The sequence below is a fragment of the Strix aluco genome, chromosome 6 (assembly GCF_031877795.1).
Source record: "Strix aluco isolate bStrAlu1 chromosome 6, bStrAlu1.hap1, whole genome shotgun sequence".
NCBI classification, from domain to species: Eukaryota; Metazoa; Chordata; class Aves; order Strigiformes; family Strigidae; genus Strix; species Strix aluco.
Genome location: NC_133936.1, coordinates 20024701 through 20038896, shown reverse-complemented (window position 1 = coordinate 20038896; position 14196 = coordinate 20024701). Strand labels below are relative to the sequence as shown.

At 41.4% G+C, this 14196-nt stretch overlaps 1 protein-coding gene and 1 long non-coding RNA gene across 2 annotated transcripts in view; one reads left to right on the top strand and one right to left on the bottom strand.

The window, feature by feature from the left end:
• Positions 1–5669: 5669 nt before the first annotated feature.
• LOC141925223 (uncharacterized) lies at positions 5670–13647 on the bottom strand. The gene is made up of 3 exons (XR_012623781.1): positions 13604–13647; positions 7250–7324; positions 5670–5907 (listed from the first exon to the last, which is right to left on the bottom strand). It is a non-coding gene; the product is annotated as an uncharacterized LOC141925223 (long non-coding RNA).
• Positions 13472–14196, top strand: part of IFIH1 (interferon induced with helicase C domain 1) — a 26639-nt gene continuing 25914 nt past the window's right edge. The window contains exon 1 of the mRNA XM_074828979.1: positions 13472–14094. Coding sequence (XP_074685080.1) covers positions 13645–14094 — 450 coding nt within the window. The 5' untranslated portion in view covers positions 13472–13644. The remainder of the gene's footprint in view (positions 14095–14196) is intronic.

Here is a 14196-nt window from a genome sequence, read left to right as displayed (position 1 = left end):
CAGTTAGTCCAAGTGAAGAAAAAGCTCCATCCTTTACTCCTTTTCTTGGCTCAGAGAGGCTTTGTTCCTTCCCTTCTCTTTGTCTGTATTTATCAAGAAGAAAAATCTCAAATGAGGGCAACTAAGGGAGACTTTTCAAAGTTATGGAGATTCTAAGCTCACTAGACATCTGCCAATGAATGAAGAAACAAAACATGGAAGATGACAACTTGGCAATACTCTAGCTGCCCCTTCCTTGCTAAAAGATCTGCTTTCACAGATACCTTCTTTTCTTGTTGAGGTACAGTGAAGCACATGAAGACCCACTGCTTTGAGATTTTTTCTTCTAGAGACAGGTACAAACAATTGTTTTGGGAAATGTTTTCATTTTCTAAACAGCAAAAATTGTCTCTCTTATTTTGGGGTTTGGGTTTTTTCAGGGGGAAATGCTCCTCTTAAACCCAGTTTCTGACTTGATAGAAATGGGTCTGTGTTATCCAAATCAAGCCGGGAATAACGTAAGGGTTGCGTACCCACACATCACAATACACATCTGTAACATATCCATAGAGACTTTCAGGACTTTAGGAGATAAGTTTTGTTCTTGCTTGATCTTAGGAACACTCATCTTGACTATTTAAAACCTGTGGCTAAAAATATATATAAATTGTAAGCTTTCATAGATACAGAGAAGTATCCTGGAAATTCAAGAATAGCTAATGTAGCTAAAGTATCAAAGCAACTGGGACAATTACTCCCAATGTGAGAGGTGAGATGGTACATATCTGCAGAGCTCCTCATGAAGTTCATTACCTTCTACCAGCTATGGGTATAGTTCAGTGTTTAAAGCAAACAATAGATTGTGATGCTTTTCAATGTTTAAGCTGTGCAGCAACATGCACCATTTGCATGTGCACAAATCTACGTGCACAGCTTTACAGTAATATACATGTCACGTGCCTTGACCTACCTAACTCTGCTGTTTCCAGGAAGCCTGTTACCAATTGCATGCTGTTCTCTCCCTTCATGCTCCCACTCTGTTCACTCAGCAAACACGTCTTCTGGTCTCCCATCTCACAGCTGCTGTTCATGGATGAACCTTTTCCTGCTGCAGATTGTGTCCTAGCAATCTCCTTTCTGGTGAGTGCAGGTCACTCATCAGGGCTTCTGCATGACTCATCAACATTATAAGTAACATACAAAAAGCTGAAAAATTTTGCATGGTCTTTGGCTGCTTGCTTAGGTGAAGCAATGAGTTTTGCCCACAGATTAATTGTGTGTCCTCCCACTTGAGAGCTGCCGAGCTGACCTGGACACAAATATGATAGTGGGAGACTGCAATAGCAGCATAGCAGAAGGCATGATTCCTTGAATGAAAGTTGTATGTAATACCCCACCCGCAGATTAGAAGTTTTGATGTTTCTATACTCTTCTGTTAAATATTCTTACACTGTGAACAGATGTCTACGCTAATATTTAAGGTTAGACTGTTCATATGTTGGCTTAAATCAGAAATAATTCATTCCAATGGAGCCAGCAGTTATATGTTAACATATTTTTCATCACATTGTGTAGTGGGCACCTCCTCGCCATTCATCTACAGGTGCTCTCTGTATTTTCATACAGAATTTTTGTGGCATCAATAGTATAGTGGCATTTTCAATACCATTGAGATAGTACAAAAATTTACTTTATTAAAGAAAAACTAATAATTTTTCTCCACAAAAAGATCTGCACAGACTCTTCAAATGCACCACTTAAGTGTGATATATTCCAAGCTAGTTGTACCGAGAAATAACATGTAGCAGTTTGTAACTCATTGGTACTTTGCCAACTTTAAATACTTGTCATTAAATACTTTTTACATTTGGGAGCAGTATTATAGACATTTTCCTCTATCTTACATTTTTCAGACTCTCCAATTGATGTTATTTTGTCACAGCTAAAGCAAATGACATCTAAATGGCTACAATTTCCAGAGTTCTTCATTCCTGTGGAGCAATATAATTATATTCAGTCCCCTGGAATTGACTAAAATCCAGTAAAAATTTCATAAGAGAAATGATGGAAATGAACAGACTATTTTTGAAAAAGCATTACTAATTATGCTGACATTGTACATGATTTTAGCATCTTCTGAGTGTTATGTGTCAAGTTGTGCCACGTTTTATTAATTAAGAGATTAGTCACAATAAATTTCTAGGTAGCAAAGACTTAACTGACCAAAACCCAAAAAACTGAAAGTTGCTGCTTCCAATGAATCTCACTGTCTCTAGCTAATGACAAAGCTATTGTAAAACAGTCGTCTTCGGAAAAACTGTTAGATTAACTCCATCTGTGGACACACCAAGCATGACTCACACTTTCTAGTTATTTAAGGTTAAAAAAAAAAAAGCCTGCATAGTTAAACTGACATCAAATGCTGATGCATGAAGCAGAAAAATCTGTTCTGCTCAATGCACTCGGTTTTTTAGTTTTTTCATTTAGACAGGATTGTAGAACAAAGTCTATTCTTCTAGCATTTTTTCAACCTATATGAAACCACGCCATTAAAAAAGTTTTTGTAAAACATAGGATATCCACAAGAGCTCAAGGATAAGCCTCACAGCCTGAAATAAACAGTAGATATCAAACTTTAGTATCTTCTAACATCCTAATCTTTTACAGAAGGTTAGTGAAGACATGAGACAAGCCTAATGGAAAATAACTGCAATTCAAACATTAGCATTTACTTCGAGTTTTGAAACCTCTAGTTGCCAGGTATTTCCAAGAATGAGCAGATGAGTTGCATGAACTCACACAGGGGGTTTTACATTCAAGGAGGCAGTTGGAAGCAACCAACCACCCCTCTTCAGTTCCAATTCTCAATCTTCTCTTTCCCTGAGACTGACGTTTCTGTCAAGCAATGTTTCTCACCGAGTCCTGCTACCATACAGGCTATACATTCACTGCATTGTATCGGTTGCAGAATAATGAACTTTGCTTGCAGGAAATTGCTGCCAAATTAAGCTTGTGCTATCCTTGGTCAAGTCCAGATTAACTCTGTTCAAGTCAAAGAGATAGCTGTTCTCCATTTCTTGACAAGCAGAGGTTCCAGATTCAGCATGAGTTAATAGTGCTGCATTAAGGGCATTGCAGTGACCAGCAAATCAGGAAACACTAACCTAGTGCCTATATTCACTAAGACAAGCAACTACAAAGCGAATTAAAATGGGTCTGATAAGCAAGGTCCGTGAGCTGAAGCTACTGGTTTGTGGGGTTGGGTGGTTGGGGTTTTTTTTTTATTTTTGGTTGGTTTTTTTAATTTTGGTTTGTTTTTAAACTGTAATTTGTGACACCATTCAAACCCACACCATTACTTGCAGCTGTTCCAAATAGTTGCAATCATGCACTGAATAAAGTTTCCAGAGGTTGGGGGGGGGGGGGGGGGGGGGGTGTCACTCCTTTTTTGCACACAAATGAAAATTCAACCTCAATCCTTCCTATTAGCTTACTCTTACCTCATTATCACAAATGCAAACCCCACTAAAATACAGAGTGATGCACTCATTTGATCTGTAGTATCTAGCAGCCATGCAGAAATAGCAAGGGACCTAGTCTCTCTTTCAAATTTAACGTCAAATTTTTAATTAAAATACTGGTAAATTGTAAAACTGATTCAGATTGGAGACAGACTTGGTATGCAGCCATTGGCATATTTTCAACAGCTGTCCAGACACACAATTAATTTTTAAGTAGCTTCTTACTTACTTGGAATAAAAAGAGCATGCAGAAGGTCCTTTAAACGTGATTACTCTGAATCTAAAATTTTCTTCAGTTGGACTAGGAAAGAAATGTACTTTATCATACAGCTGTTCCAGTGTCACTTATATACTACATCTACTCTACACATAATTTGTTTTCTAGACTTGAAAGAGAGTGTATTATAAATTAAACAGCAAATAGCTTAATGGGAGAAAAACCAAACAAGATCCACAGAAGAGATCACATATGAAAATCAAGACCACACTGAGTTTTATCAATGATACTAAAGAAGCATGTCCCAGGGCTTGTAATTGCATGAAGGCATCACTATGGCAAGCTTACTTTTTCTCACTGTACCTTTATGTATTAGTAGATAGAATTGCATTATTAATGAAGAAACATTCTTCTTCATCTAGCTGGTTGGGGAGGGTGGGGTGGGGGGGTGAGGTGGGTTAATGCCCACTTGGGAAGTTCTTTGATTTTTAATGAATGCAGAATATGGCTATTCTCTTTGGAATGGAAATTAGATGGACCAAATTAAACCCTCCCACAGGAAGCAGTTGCCCCTTTTATGCATTATTTACATTATCCATACTGAAGCTTTATGATATTGTAAAGTTGGAAATACAAAGAAAATTTTGAAAACTTAGTCTAGATAAATATTTCACTACTATGAGCTGTAGCAAATCCTTTTGTATAACAGATTTTTGTATAATGCAGTTAATATAAGTTATTATTTTGCTTTCAGAAAAGACCTCCTGGAAAATTGTTTAATGTATAAATAAAAGCACTTGTACACTGCGCGTATATTCAGTATTTTACATTACCATGAAAACGTATTTGCAAGAAATCTAAATATGCACAAATAAATGTAATGAACTTATTTCAGTCATAAGCAACAGGTTGTGAACATTTCATTTGTGAGACTTGAATAGTTACTATAATGCAAACACCACTAACAGAATACAAAAAGGTAGAATATGTATCTGTACCAAAAACACTGAGAAAAAAAAATTATATTTAGTACACTCATAACACCAAGGGAATAAATGTAAAAGCACAGGATTACACAAGGCACCACTCACTGGCTTGACGCACACAGAATAGACACAGAAAATTAGGCATTTTCAGAAAACCCTGTGCACACAGCCATCTCCACTATCATACTGACCTCCATCCCTCAAGTAGAACAGGAAGTTATATCCATGTCTACACCCTCTAAATTCACCAGCTGAGGAATTCAAAAATTTAACACAACTTCTAGTTACACTGGGTAATGAAGCTGACAATTGCTATCCACTGAGGCCCAAATTTTCACAAAATATTTTGATCAAAAGTGCTGTCTAAATATCTATCTTCAAGCCAGACACTTCCATTTCTTGAATCATTTTATTTTAGAGAATTTAAAGTGAATCATGAAATGGGTTTACCATGCAAGACCTATTCAGAGAGTGATTTTACTGATCCAGATGAATAGCCATTGAAAGCTTTTGAGACAAGCTGAGCTCTTAAAAATAAATAAAACAACCAAAACCTACAAACACACACACAAAAAAACCCCAGAAGACCACACCCACAGATCTCCTTGGGGAAAAGCCGTAGATGGGATTAAAATTCAAATACTATTATCTGAGCTTGCCTCAAACAAAAAAAAAAAACCACCGTACTGCAACAAGCTGGAGCAGTACGAAAGTTTTAGCTAGAACATTTTGGCTTTTTAATGGAATCCACTTACCTATTTTCTCCAAACCAGCAGAATTTTTCAGAGTTTTCACTACTAATGAAAAAAACATATATAGCATTTAGGCTCTTAGTTGGTTTTTTTGTGCAAGCAAGCCACTCATTTATATAAGACACAGACTATGTATGACCATAAGCTTTTCCTTTTCATTAAGCTCTTGAGTTTATCACAGAAATTTACTTGTCTGGAATTATGTATGTACAGACAAAAGAAGTCATGCTTTAAATACAGTAAAATGCAAAAAAAATATTTATTGCTGTGAATCGTGCACTTAAATTTTGAGGTATTCATTCAAAGAGCCTTGCCTTATCAAGCAGAAAGGCTAAAAACTCTATAATAGCTTTCATTCACAGCAGTTCTTCCAAACATGAACTTTGACAGGTTGGTGATCCTCTTTTCCTCCAGCAGTTCAGCACTCAGAATGCCGTGGTGTGCTGCAAGAACTAGAAGAGGAAGTAATAGGCAAGTCAGTGTTTAGAGATTTTGGAAGTGTGACAAGTACAATTACACTAATCATCAGTGAGATTCAAATGGAATGGCCTACTTCCATCCTGACAGATGGAGGGGCCCACAAGTTTAAATATTAGAAATAACATCTACTAGATGAAAAGCATTCACAAAATTGTATGAAGAGATAGTCAAGGCTGTTTCTGCTTTTAGATTTTTAGCAACAAAATTGATTCCTCAATCTCATTTCATAGTATTAGAGCATGTCCCAGAATTATTTAGTCAGCTGAACAGTTCACATCTTACTACCTACATTCTACCGGTAACTCCCACAGTCTACTGTGGTGATCCACCAGCAATTTCCCATAGCAGCAAAGTAGTTACACCACTCACAAGTGGGACTATTCACAGTAATAATCTAAAGTAGAACATAAGAGAACATCAATAAAGAATTATGCTTTCAATATTAAGATGCAAATTGAATGATATGTTAATACTAAGATAAATGATTTTTACAGATATTTTGATGATTTCGTTACAGTTGCATGCATTAAGTTAAACACACCTTCAGGAATGATGAACATACCTTTATCTTAATTTTCCTTGTGAGAAACTGGGAAAGTTTAATGGAAGCTCTGATATCTAATGCTTATACTGCTGGTGATAAACTTACCATGAATGAAGCTACTCTGTAAAACTGAAAAGTGCAAAACATGCATATCAAGTAAAGCAATTATACAAATAATACACCTCCATAACCAGTATCTACACCACATCATAAATGCTCAAACAAAACTAATATTAAAAGTTATCAGTTTAAGAGAATTTAAAATTTAAGTTTCTCATTATCACCAACAGGTTCAAAGTGATACCATGATTCCAGTAAAGTCTTAATATGTACAAGGATATATCCTACATGGATATCATAACTCTGCAAATTTTTACTCTGAATGCTGAAACGGTAATTAAAAAAAATTCAGAAGTTTGTAATTGGTATTATTTGTAACAATTAGTTTCAGCAACGACAGTGACCATGAATTCATTTTTTTTAATCCAATTTAAAAAAGAAACAAAAAACACATTCAAGTAGCCTGATACTAAAACCACTTTTTTTTTTTTTTTTCAGTCTGTCTACTACAGAACTAACCAATACATTAACTTACTATCTTGGAGTAACCTCCTTAACATCATCATTTAATTTTGAAGGGTGACAGAATTAGATTAGGCATAAAAGCCCCATCTTCTTGACTCTGCACCTCAGAAGGCAAGGCAGTGGTGATAACCTCTCTTTAACACCGAGCTACACCTCCCTGGCTGCCATAGCAAAACAGTCAGTACCTTACAATAACAGGTTCCACTGATTCCAGACTGCATTAGATATCTCTGCAGTTTTTTGGCATCTACTTCTCCATCCTGTAAAACAAATGCACACATTTGTCACAGCTGACAATTCATATTTAACTTGCAAGAAATATCAGTGATTTTTAATGCATTAGATTGCCCATAGCGATACCTAAAATGTTCTCATGTTGTTAAATAGTCACCGTAAGAGAAGAGCACCTGATCTAAACTGGAAGCAGCAAACAGAATTCTCTGCTTAAAGCATAAAAGCAGGTAAACAGGTAATTCAACATCCACTAAACATATTCAAAAACACTATCAAAGTTACAGCAATTTCAAATGTAGAATTCACATGTGAAGATAATCAGCAAGCTGATTAAAATTATGACACCTTTGTTTTCAATGCTTAGTATCCAAAATGTTAGCACTTCCACTTCAAAATAACTAATAGATGCTTTTCCTTTTACTCATCAAATCTCCTCTTGTTATTCACCTCGTGCAGGAACATGATAGAAGCACTGAGGTCCAGAGCCTATGCAATTTAAAATATAAAGAGAAAAAAAGAAGCCCCTCTAATCTGAAAAAGAAGGTCACTCACCTGTAACTGGAGATCTTACAATACATTGCTTCTGCAGACCTATGTTCTTGAGAAGGTGCATGTCAGCACCACAAAAGCCAGAACCATCTCATAACCTGTGGGGCTGCACACTTGACCTTCCATTGGTCTTTTTCCCCATACTGAACTACTGAATTCCCTGACTATTACTCCTTTTAACAAGTGACATTGCAGCAGTCATATTACCATCTGTAAGTCATATGAATGTTAACAGAGACTCTTGGAATACAACTATTGCTATCACTCTCTATTAACAACATTATAAAAATATCTACAGTATTTAATACTTCCTTTTTGCACATCCCATACATAGCTCACAACATTTATGAGCCCATCCTCCACTTCAAAAATTGTATGATCTTAAAGAACGTGAATGTCAGACTTAGGACCTCATGCCAGACAAAATACCTTGCAAAACACACATCAACAATTCTGGAGACTCCAGTTCCTTGGGATGCTAACCTGGGAAGTTATGTGTCTGCATTATAATTTTCTAGCCAAGTTCCATATGCAGTACAGAACAAAGTTAATTGAAATCCTAGTCTCCAAAGTTTCACAACTGGCTTTTAAGGTTCTGTTATCTGCATACAAAATAATAGCACTGACATGTAGAATAAGGTACAGCAAATCTAAAGAAGAAACACTATTTCAAGATGGCAGTGAGAATCTGAACATCAACTGCCATCATTTTCTGATTAATTTTATCTTATTAAACAGCAACATGTCTATCAAGTCTGTAGTACTGTAAACTCTACTGCCAACTATAATTACAATTATTGTTGAAAACTATATATGTTACCTGAAGAAGAATGGTTATCACTGGGAACATTATACTAAGGTATTTCTACTGAAGAAAAAAAAGCATGAAACAAAACTTTATTAGGCTTGTTTTCACAGCTGATTATATAGTTACATTGTTTGTATTATCTTATCTGTCCAGCAATAGCACTGAAATAAGTCAACATGGGGTCAGCAGCAGCAGACTAAGTACCAGCACATGAAGAACATTCAGAGCATGCACCATGAGGCATACTTGGTACTGCTCCTGGCATTGGCTGGCCCACTGCCACTGCCACCTATAACTGCAATACTCTGGGAGGAAAAAAAATTTAAAAATAAAACAAAAAAAAAAAAAATCAGTATCTTCACCTTGATAGCCTGAAATATTTCAATTTTACAATGAAAGTGTACCTTATGCATGATTAAGAAATACCTGTTGCAAAAAATATTTCAAAAGATAATTTGAAAAATTTTCAAAAAATATTATTTTTGAACTATTTAAAAAAAAATCTATTTCAGACTCTGTCCTACAACTGGTTTTACTGATAAATGACCTCCATTTAAAGGTGTTTTGACAACACTTTGTGACAAAACAGTATAGTACAACTCCAGAAACAGTTCCACATGCCTTTGACTGCATTACCAAGGAAGCTTTCCAATAAAAAAAGTTACTATTATATTGCTAGGTATTGGTTTGCTTTGGGGTTGTAGGGGTGGAGGCAGTTTTGGTTTTAAACAGATACCACATGGGCATTAGTGATACTGTTTGCAGGACGCTGTAGTCATTATTCCAGATATACCAATAAATTTTTTAAAAAAATATTAAGTTCTAATCATCTACTTCTCCCTGCGTCTGCTATTGGATCAGTCTTTCCTTTTGAGTGTTCAAGTGTTTATTCAGTCACTTATCAATGCCAGGATTTCAAAGCATTTTCTTTTTATGCAGCTACCACAACAGGTGGCAGGGGTTCCCTTCTTCAGGTGGGGCCACATACAATTTTAAGTGGCTTCAAGTATCCGAGAACTAAAATTTTATGAGCAGCTTACACATTTTACTGTGCTGATATGTTGCCCTAACTTGTAACAGCAAAGTAAAGCATAATTTACCTGTATTTAAACATAGGATGTTCTATCCAAGCATTTAAGTGACTAAGAAAAATAAAATACAATCACACTGTTGAAGTTTTCCAGAAACAATAATGCAAGGCTTGTCATGCCAATCACCTGAGAGTAACATCGGAGTTACAGCAACCAACAAGAAAGTGACAGAACACAAAACCCATGGCCTTGTAAAAATAAACACTGCACTGGTTAGATCAGCAAGCCTTTGGGAAAACAGAGAGGCATGGTTTTCGTCCCAAGTTGCCAGTGCTACTCCTTAGCACAGCTGCAAATGGCTCCTGCAGATCACATATAAACAACTATATTTTTTATATTCCAGAAGCAGTCTCAGATCTGTAGACCTGAAAGAAGCAAAGCCCAACAAACCATCACTGCCACTAGTATAAATTGCACCAGTTTTGTAACAAGCGATTTTCAGCTATAGCATTGCAAGGCAATTTCAAAGGAACATAAGAGATTTTAGGACCCCCAAATACACAGTATCAATATTTAAAGATTAAATTTTAACTAACAATGACACAGGAGAATCACACAAAGGTCCACGTTGCTTAAGCAGCATGGAAGCTACTGAACACCAGTGTTGAGAGAGCTAAGCAACAAGCCTCTGTAGTGACCATATTTACACCAAGTAGCTGTAACAATTTAGAAACATGTTTTCATCTCTTATGCAGCAACCAAAAGTACTTGAGCAGCTTTCCTTTTGCTCAAGGACACATAATGCAAATAGCATCCAATCCTTACATGTTTCTTTGTGCTGTAGGTGCATACTTGCACATTTTCTAACTACCACCAGTGCTTTCAGCTGTACCATCAGTCTGTCCTAGACCGTTATTTCTCCACAAAAGGTAGCATAGTGTCCATGATCAGTGTAGCCTCACCACTGGGCAAAAGAAACAGCAAATATGATGCAACTTTTTTTGCGGAAGGGCAATGACCACCTCCAAGCTGCATTCCAGGCCCCGGGCAGTAGGCAAGCAGTGACCCCGCCCCACCGGGGGTCCCTAACGCCTTCTGGGGGGGTTTATTCAGAGCACGGTGCCTGCTCTACCCACCGGCCCAGGGCCCACGAACGGCGTGTAAGTGGTTGGGCTGCAACCGCCCGCCTCCCCTCAGACACCTCCGCCTCGGCTGCTCCCGCGGGTGAGCAGCCCGGTTCCGCAGCTGGCGCCGGGAGGAAACCCTCTCCTCCGTTACCCGCCACCGCAGCCCAGCCTGCCCATCTGCGCGGCAGAGAGGGGCGGCCGGAACGCTCCCCGCCAGCCCCGTGCGCGGAGAGCCGAGACGGAGCCGTGACGGAGCCAACCGCACCGGAACCGCACGGCGAGCGTAGCCCCGCCGATCCCCAAGGCAAGGGGCTGAAGAGGGGCGGCGCTCCGCCCCGGCCGCGGGGCCCGCCTTGGCGGCGGCGCCGTCACCCCAGCAACGCCGCGCCGGGCCCGGCCCTCCCCTGCGATTGGCCAGCCGAAACCCCGCCCACCGGCGAGGCCCGCGAGCCCAGAGCGGCCGTTGGGGAGGGGCGCGTGCGCATCTGTGCTGCGCTTCCCCAGGCGCTCCTTTTGCCTCGGGCCCCGCCAGCGGCCTCCAGCTTCCTTCTGGGACGAATAACCAGCCCCTCAGTGTAGCTCCTGGGTTATTTCTGCGTGCGCCCCGGACTCTGCGCCTGAGCCGTCTCCCCGGCTGTACGCGCGGGCGTTCACCGCGCGGGGAAGGGAGGAGGCGGTGGCTCCACACAGCTTCTCCGCCTGGCCGTCATTGGGTGGGGGAGGCCTTGTGCTCCTCCCCTGCCGTGCCAGCGCTCCTGCTTCTGAACCCTGTGACTAACTTCAGTCACATCTGAAAGGGACGAAGGCCTCAAAAATCACTGAGTTTATAAGGAGTGTAAGCATCCAGCTAGAGGACAGCAATACAGTCAGGATATTTGCATCATCAGTGCACAGAGAAGGAGCTCAGCCATCAGGTCTGCAATCTAGCAGTACCCAGAATAACCAAGGAGCATTGATTTTTTTCCCTCTAAATCACAGGTGACCTTTTAATGTCTGTAAACTCTTGGAACCTGTAAAGGATTGTGGCATAAATACACTGGGCCTGATTTACCACTCCTATACATAAAAGTTGGGAAACAAAGCAAGCATACAAACTATCTACACATACTCATACCCAAGTAACTCCTGCAGGCTTCTAAGGCCTTAGAAGAAAGACTGGCATGTCATCCAAATAAGGTGCTGAAAACAGAAGAAAAAGTAATGGGAGAAACAAGCAGTGAAACTTTCTTCAGAAGTCTTCAAAGGAAACTTGTATGAAGCAGTAATAAAGTAATGACAAAATAAGAGAGAAATGAGATAAGCAGAAAGGACTATGAAATGAAAGTAAAACAAATTTAATTCTTCTACAGAAGAAGCCTCCAACTGAGGAAGCTCCACTGAGAGCAGAATGCTGTAGCACATCTCAGCACATCAGCTGAGAGCACAATTTGAACTGCAGGAAATTTTAGGGTGGGAAAGGACCTCTGGAGACACCTGGCTTCCTTCTGAAAGCAAGGCATTAAATCAAGGGCCCTGTCAAGCCAAGTCTGGAATATTTCTATTGAGTAAACTCCCACTACTACTCTGGACAATATATTCCAGTGTCTAATTGTTTTTACAGTGAAGAATATTTTTCCTTATACCTGGACAGAATTTCCCCTGAAGAAATGTGTTCCAATTTTCCCTCATCCTGTGCACCCCTGTGAAGGGGAATCCAACTTCTAGGGGTTGGAAAACTGTGGCTGAATCTCCCCTGAGCCGCCTTTTCTCTAAGCTGAATAAACCCTGTTTCTTCAAATATGTGCCAAGCTCTCCAGTCCTGTAAGCATCGTGTTGGTCCTCCACTGGACCCTCTCCAATTTTTCACGCTCTCTCTTGAACTGTCCAGGACCAAAACTGAACACAATAACCCAGGGGCTAAACACTCTATCATTTTGCTACAAAACTTGAAATGAAGTCAAGGATATTTTGCCTCACCTCAGAATCACAGGTTCCCTAAAACCCCACGATGGAAACCAAGCCTGCTTTGGAAGCTCAGGGACATCTACCATACAGGTGAAACCCCATCTCAGGGAGAGACTGTTCCAACAACCTTAAACTATCCAACAGACTTCTCTAGGAAGTTAATCACAGGCACCACAGCCTCCTGCTCTGTGCTCTGTTTTTCAAACTAAAAAAAAAAAATAATGCACAAAAAAAAAAATCTCTTTAAGACATACCCAAAGTAAACCATTACAATATATAAGTCGGCTCTACTTCCCTGATGGCCTTTTGTGCGTCTCTGTTCTGCAAAAAGGCTTATCCTGCAAATGGCTGCGGCTGCTCCCACCACCGATCACCGCCGGTGCCTCCTTTCTCATGCCTGGGAAGCCACCGGTGTAGAAAACCTTGACACAGCAGTGACCGTGAGACCCTGACACAGCAGAGACCGAGAAACTCGGGAGCTGGAAATTGAAGGATACACTTCAGTTTATGTTTGTTTTTTTTAAACTCGTGGTTCCTGTTAAAGGTTTCTTTTTAAATATTCAGGAGTAAGACCGAGTCGTGCTCTTCCCTCCAGGTGCCGGGCGCGGCCCCCCCGGCCGGTGCCGCCGCGCCCCGGCAGGCCCGTGCCGTCACACACCTAAACCGCAAACGAAAGCGAAAGCGGCGCTGGGGCTGGGATAAAGCGGGGCAGGGCCGCCGGGAGCCGCGGAGCAGGACGGGGACGCGCTTCTTGTTGACGCCGGGCCGGGCCCCCGTCGCGGCAGAGCTCCCTCAACCGCCCCCGGAGGCACCCCCACCCCCCTTCCCGCCCCGCTCCGTGCCCACCGCCGTCCTCCAGCGGAGTCCCGGGCGCCGCCAGCGCGGCGATGGCGAAGGAGTCCCGAGACGAGCGATTCCTCTACATGATCTCCTGCTTCAGGCCGCGGCTGAAGCAGTTCATCCGGGTGCAGCCGGTGCTGGACCAGCTTCCCTCGCTGAGCGCGGAGGAGAGGGAGAAGGTGCGGGCGGCCGCCCTGCAGCGGGGCGAGGTGGAGGGGGCGGAGGAGCTGCTGCGGGCCGTGGAGCGGGGCCCCCGCGGGTGCGGCTGGTTCCACGAGTTCCTGCAGGCGCTGGAGCACGGCGGCTGCAGCCTGGCCGCCTGCTACGTGAACCCCAGCCTCAGCCAGCTGCCCTCGCCGGCCGAGGAGGCCGACCACGACCTCTGTGTGCAATTGGTGCAGCTGCTCCACAGCACACTGGTGGATAGAATGCAGACGATGCAGGTGGCCGAGAAGTGCCTAGAGATGGGCATCTTCCAGGACGAGGACATGGACCGGGTAAGTGGCGGGCTTGCCAGGACGAGCGCCACGCAGTGCCACAGACACTGTCCCACCTCCAGGAGCCGTGGGACTGATAGGAAGCCACAACTAGAAATGGCC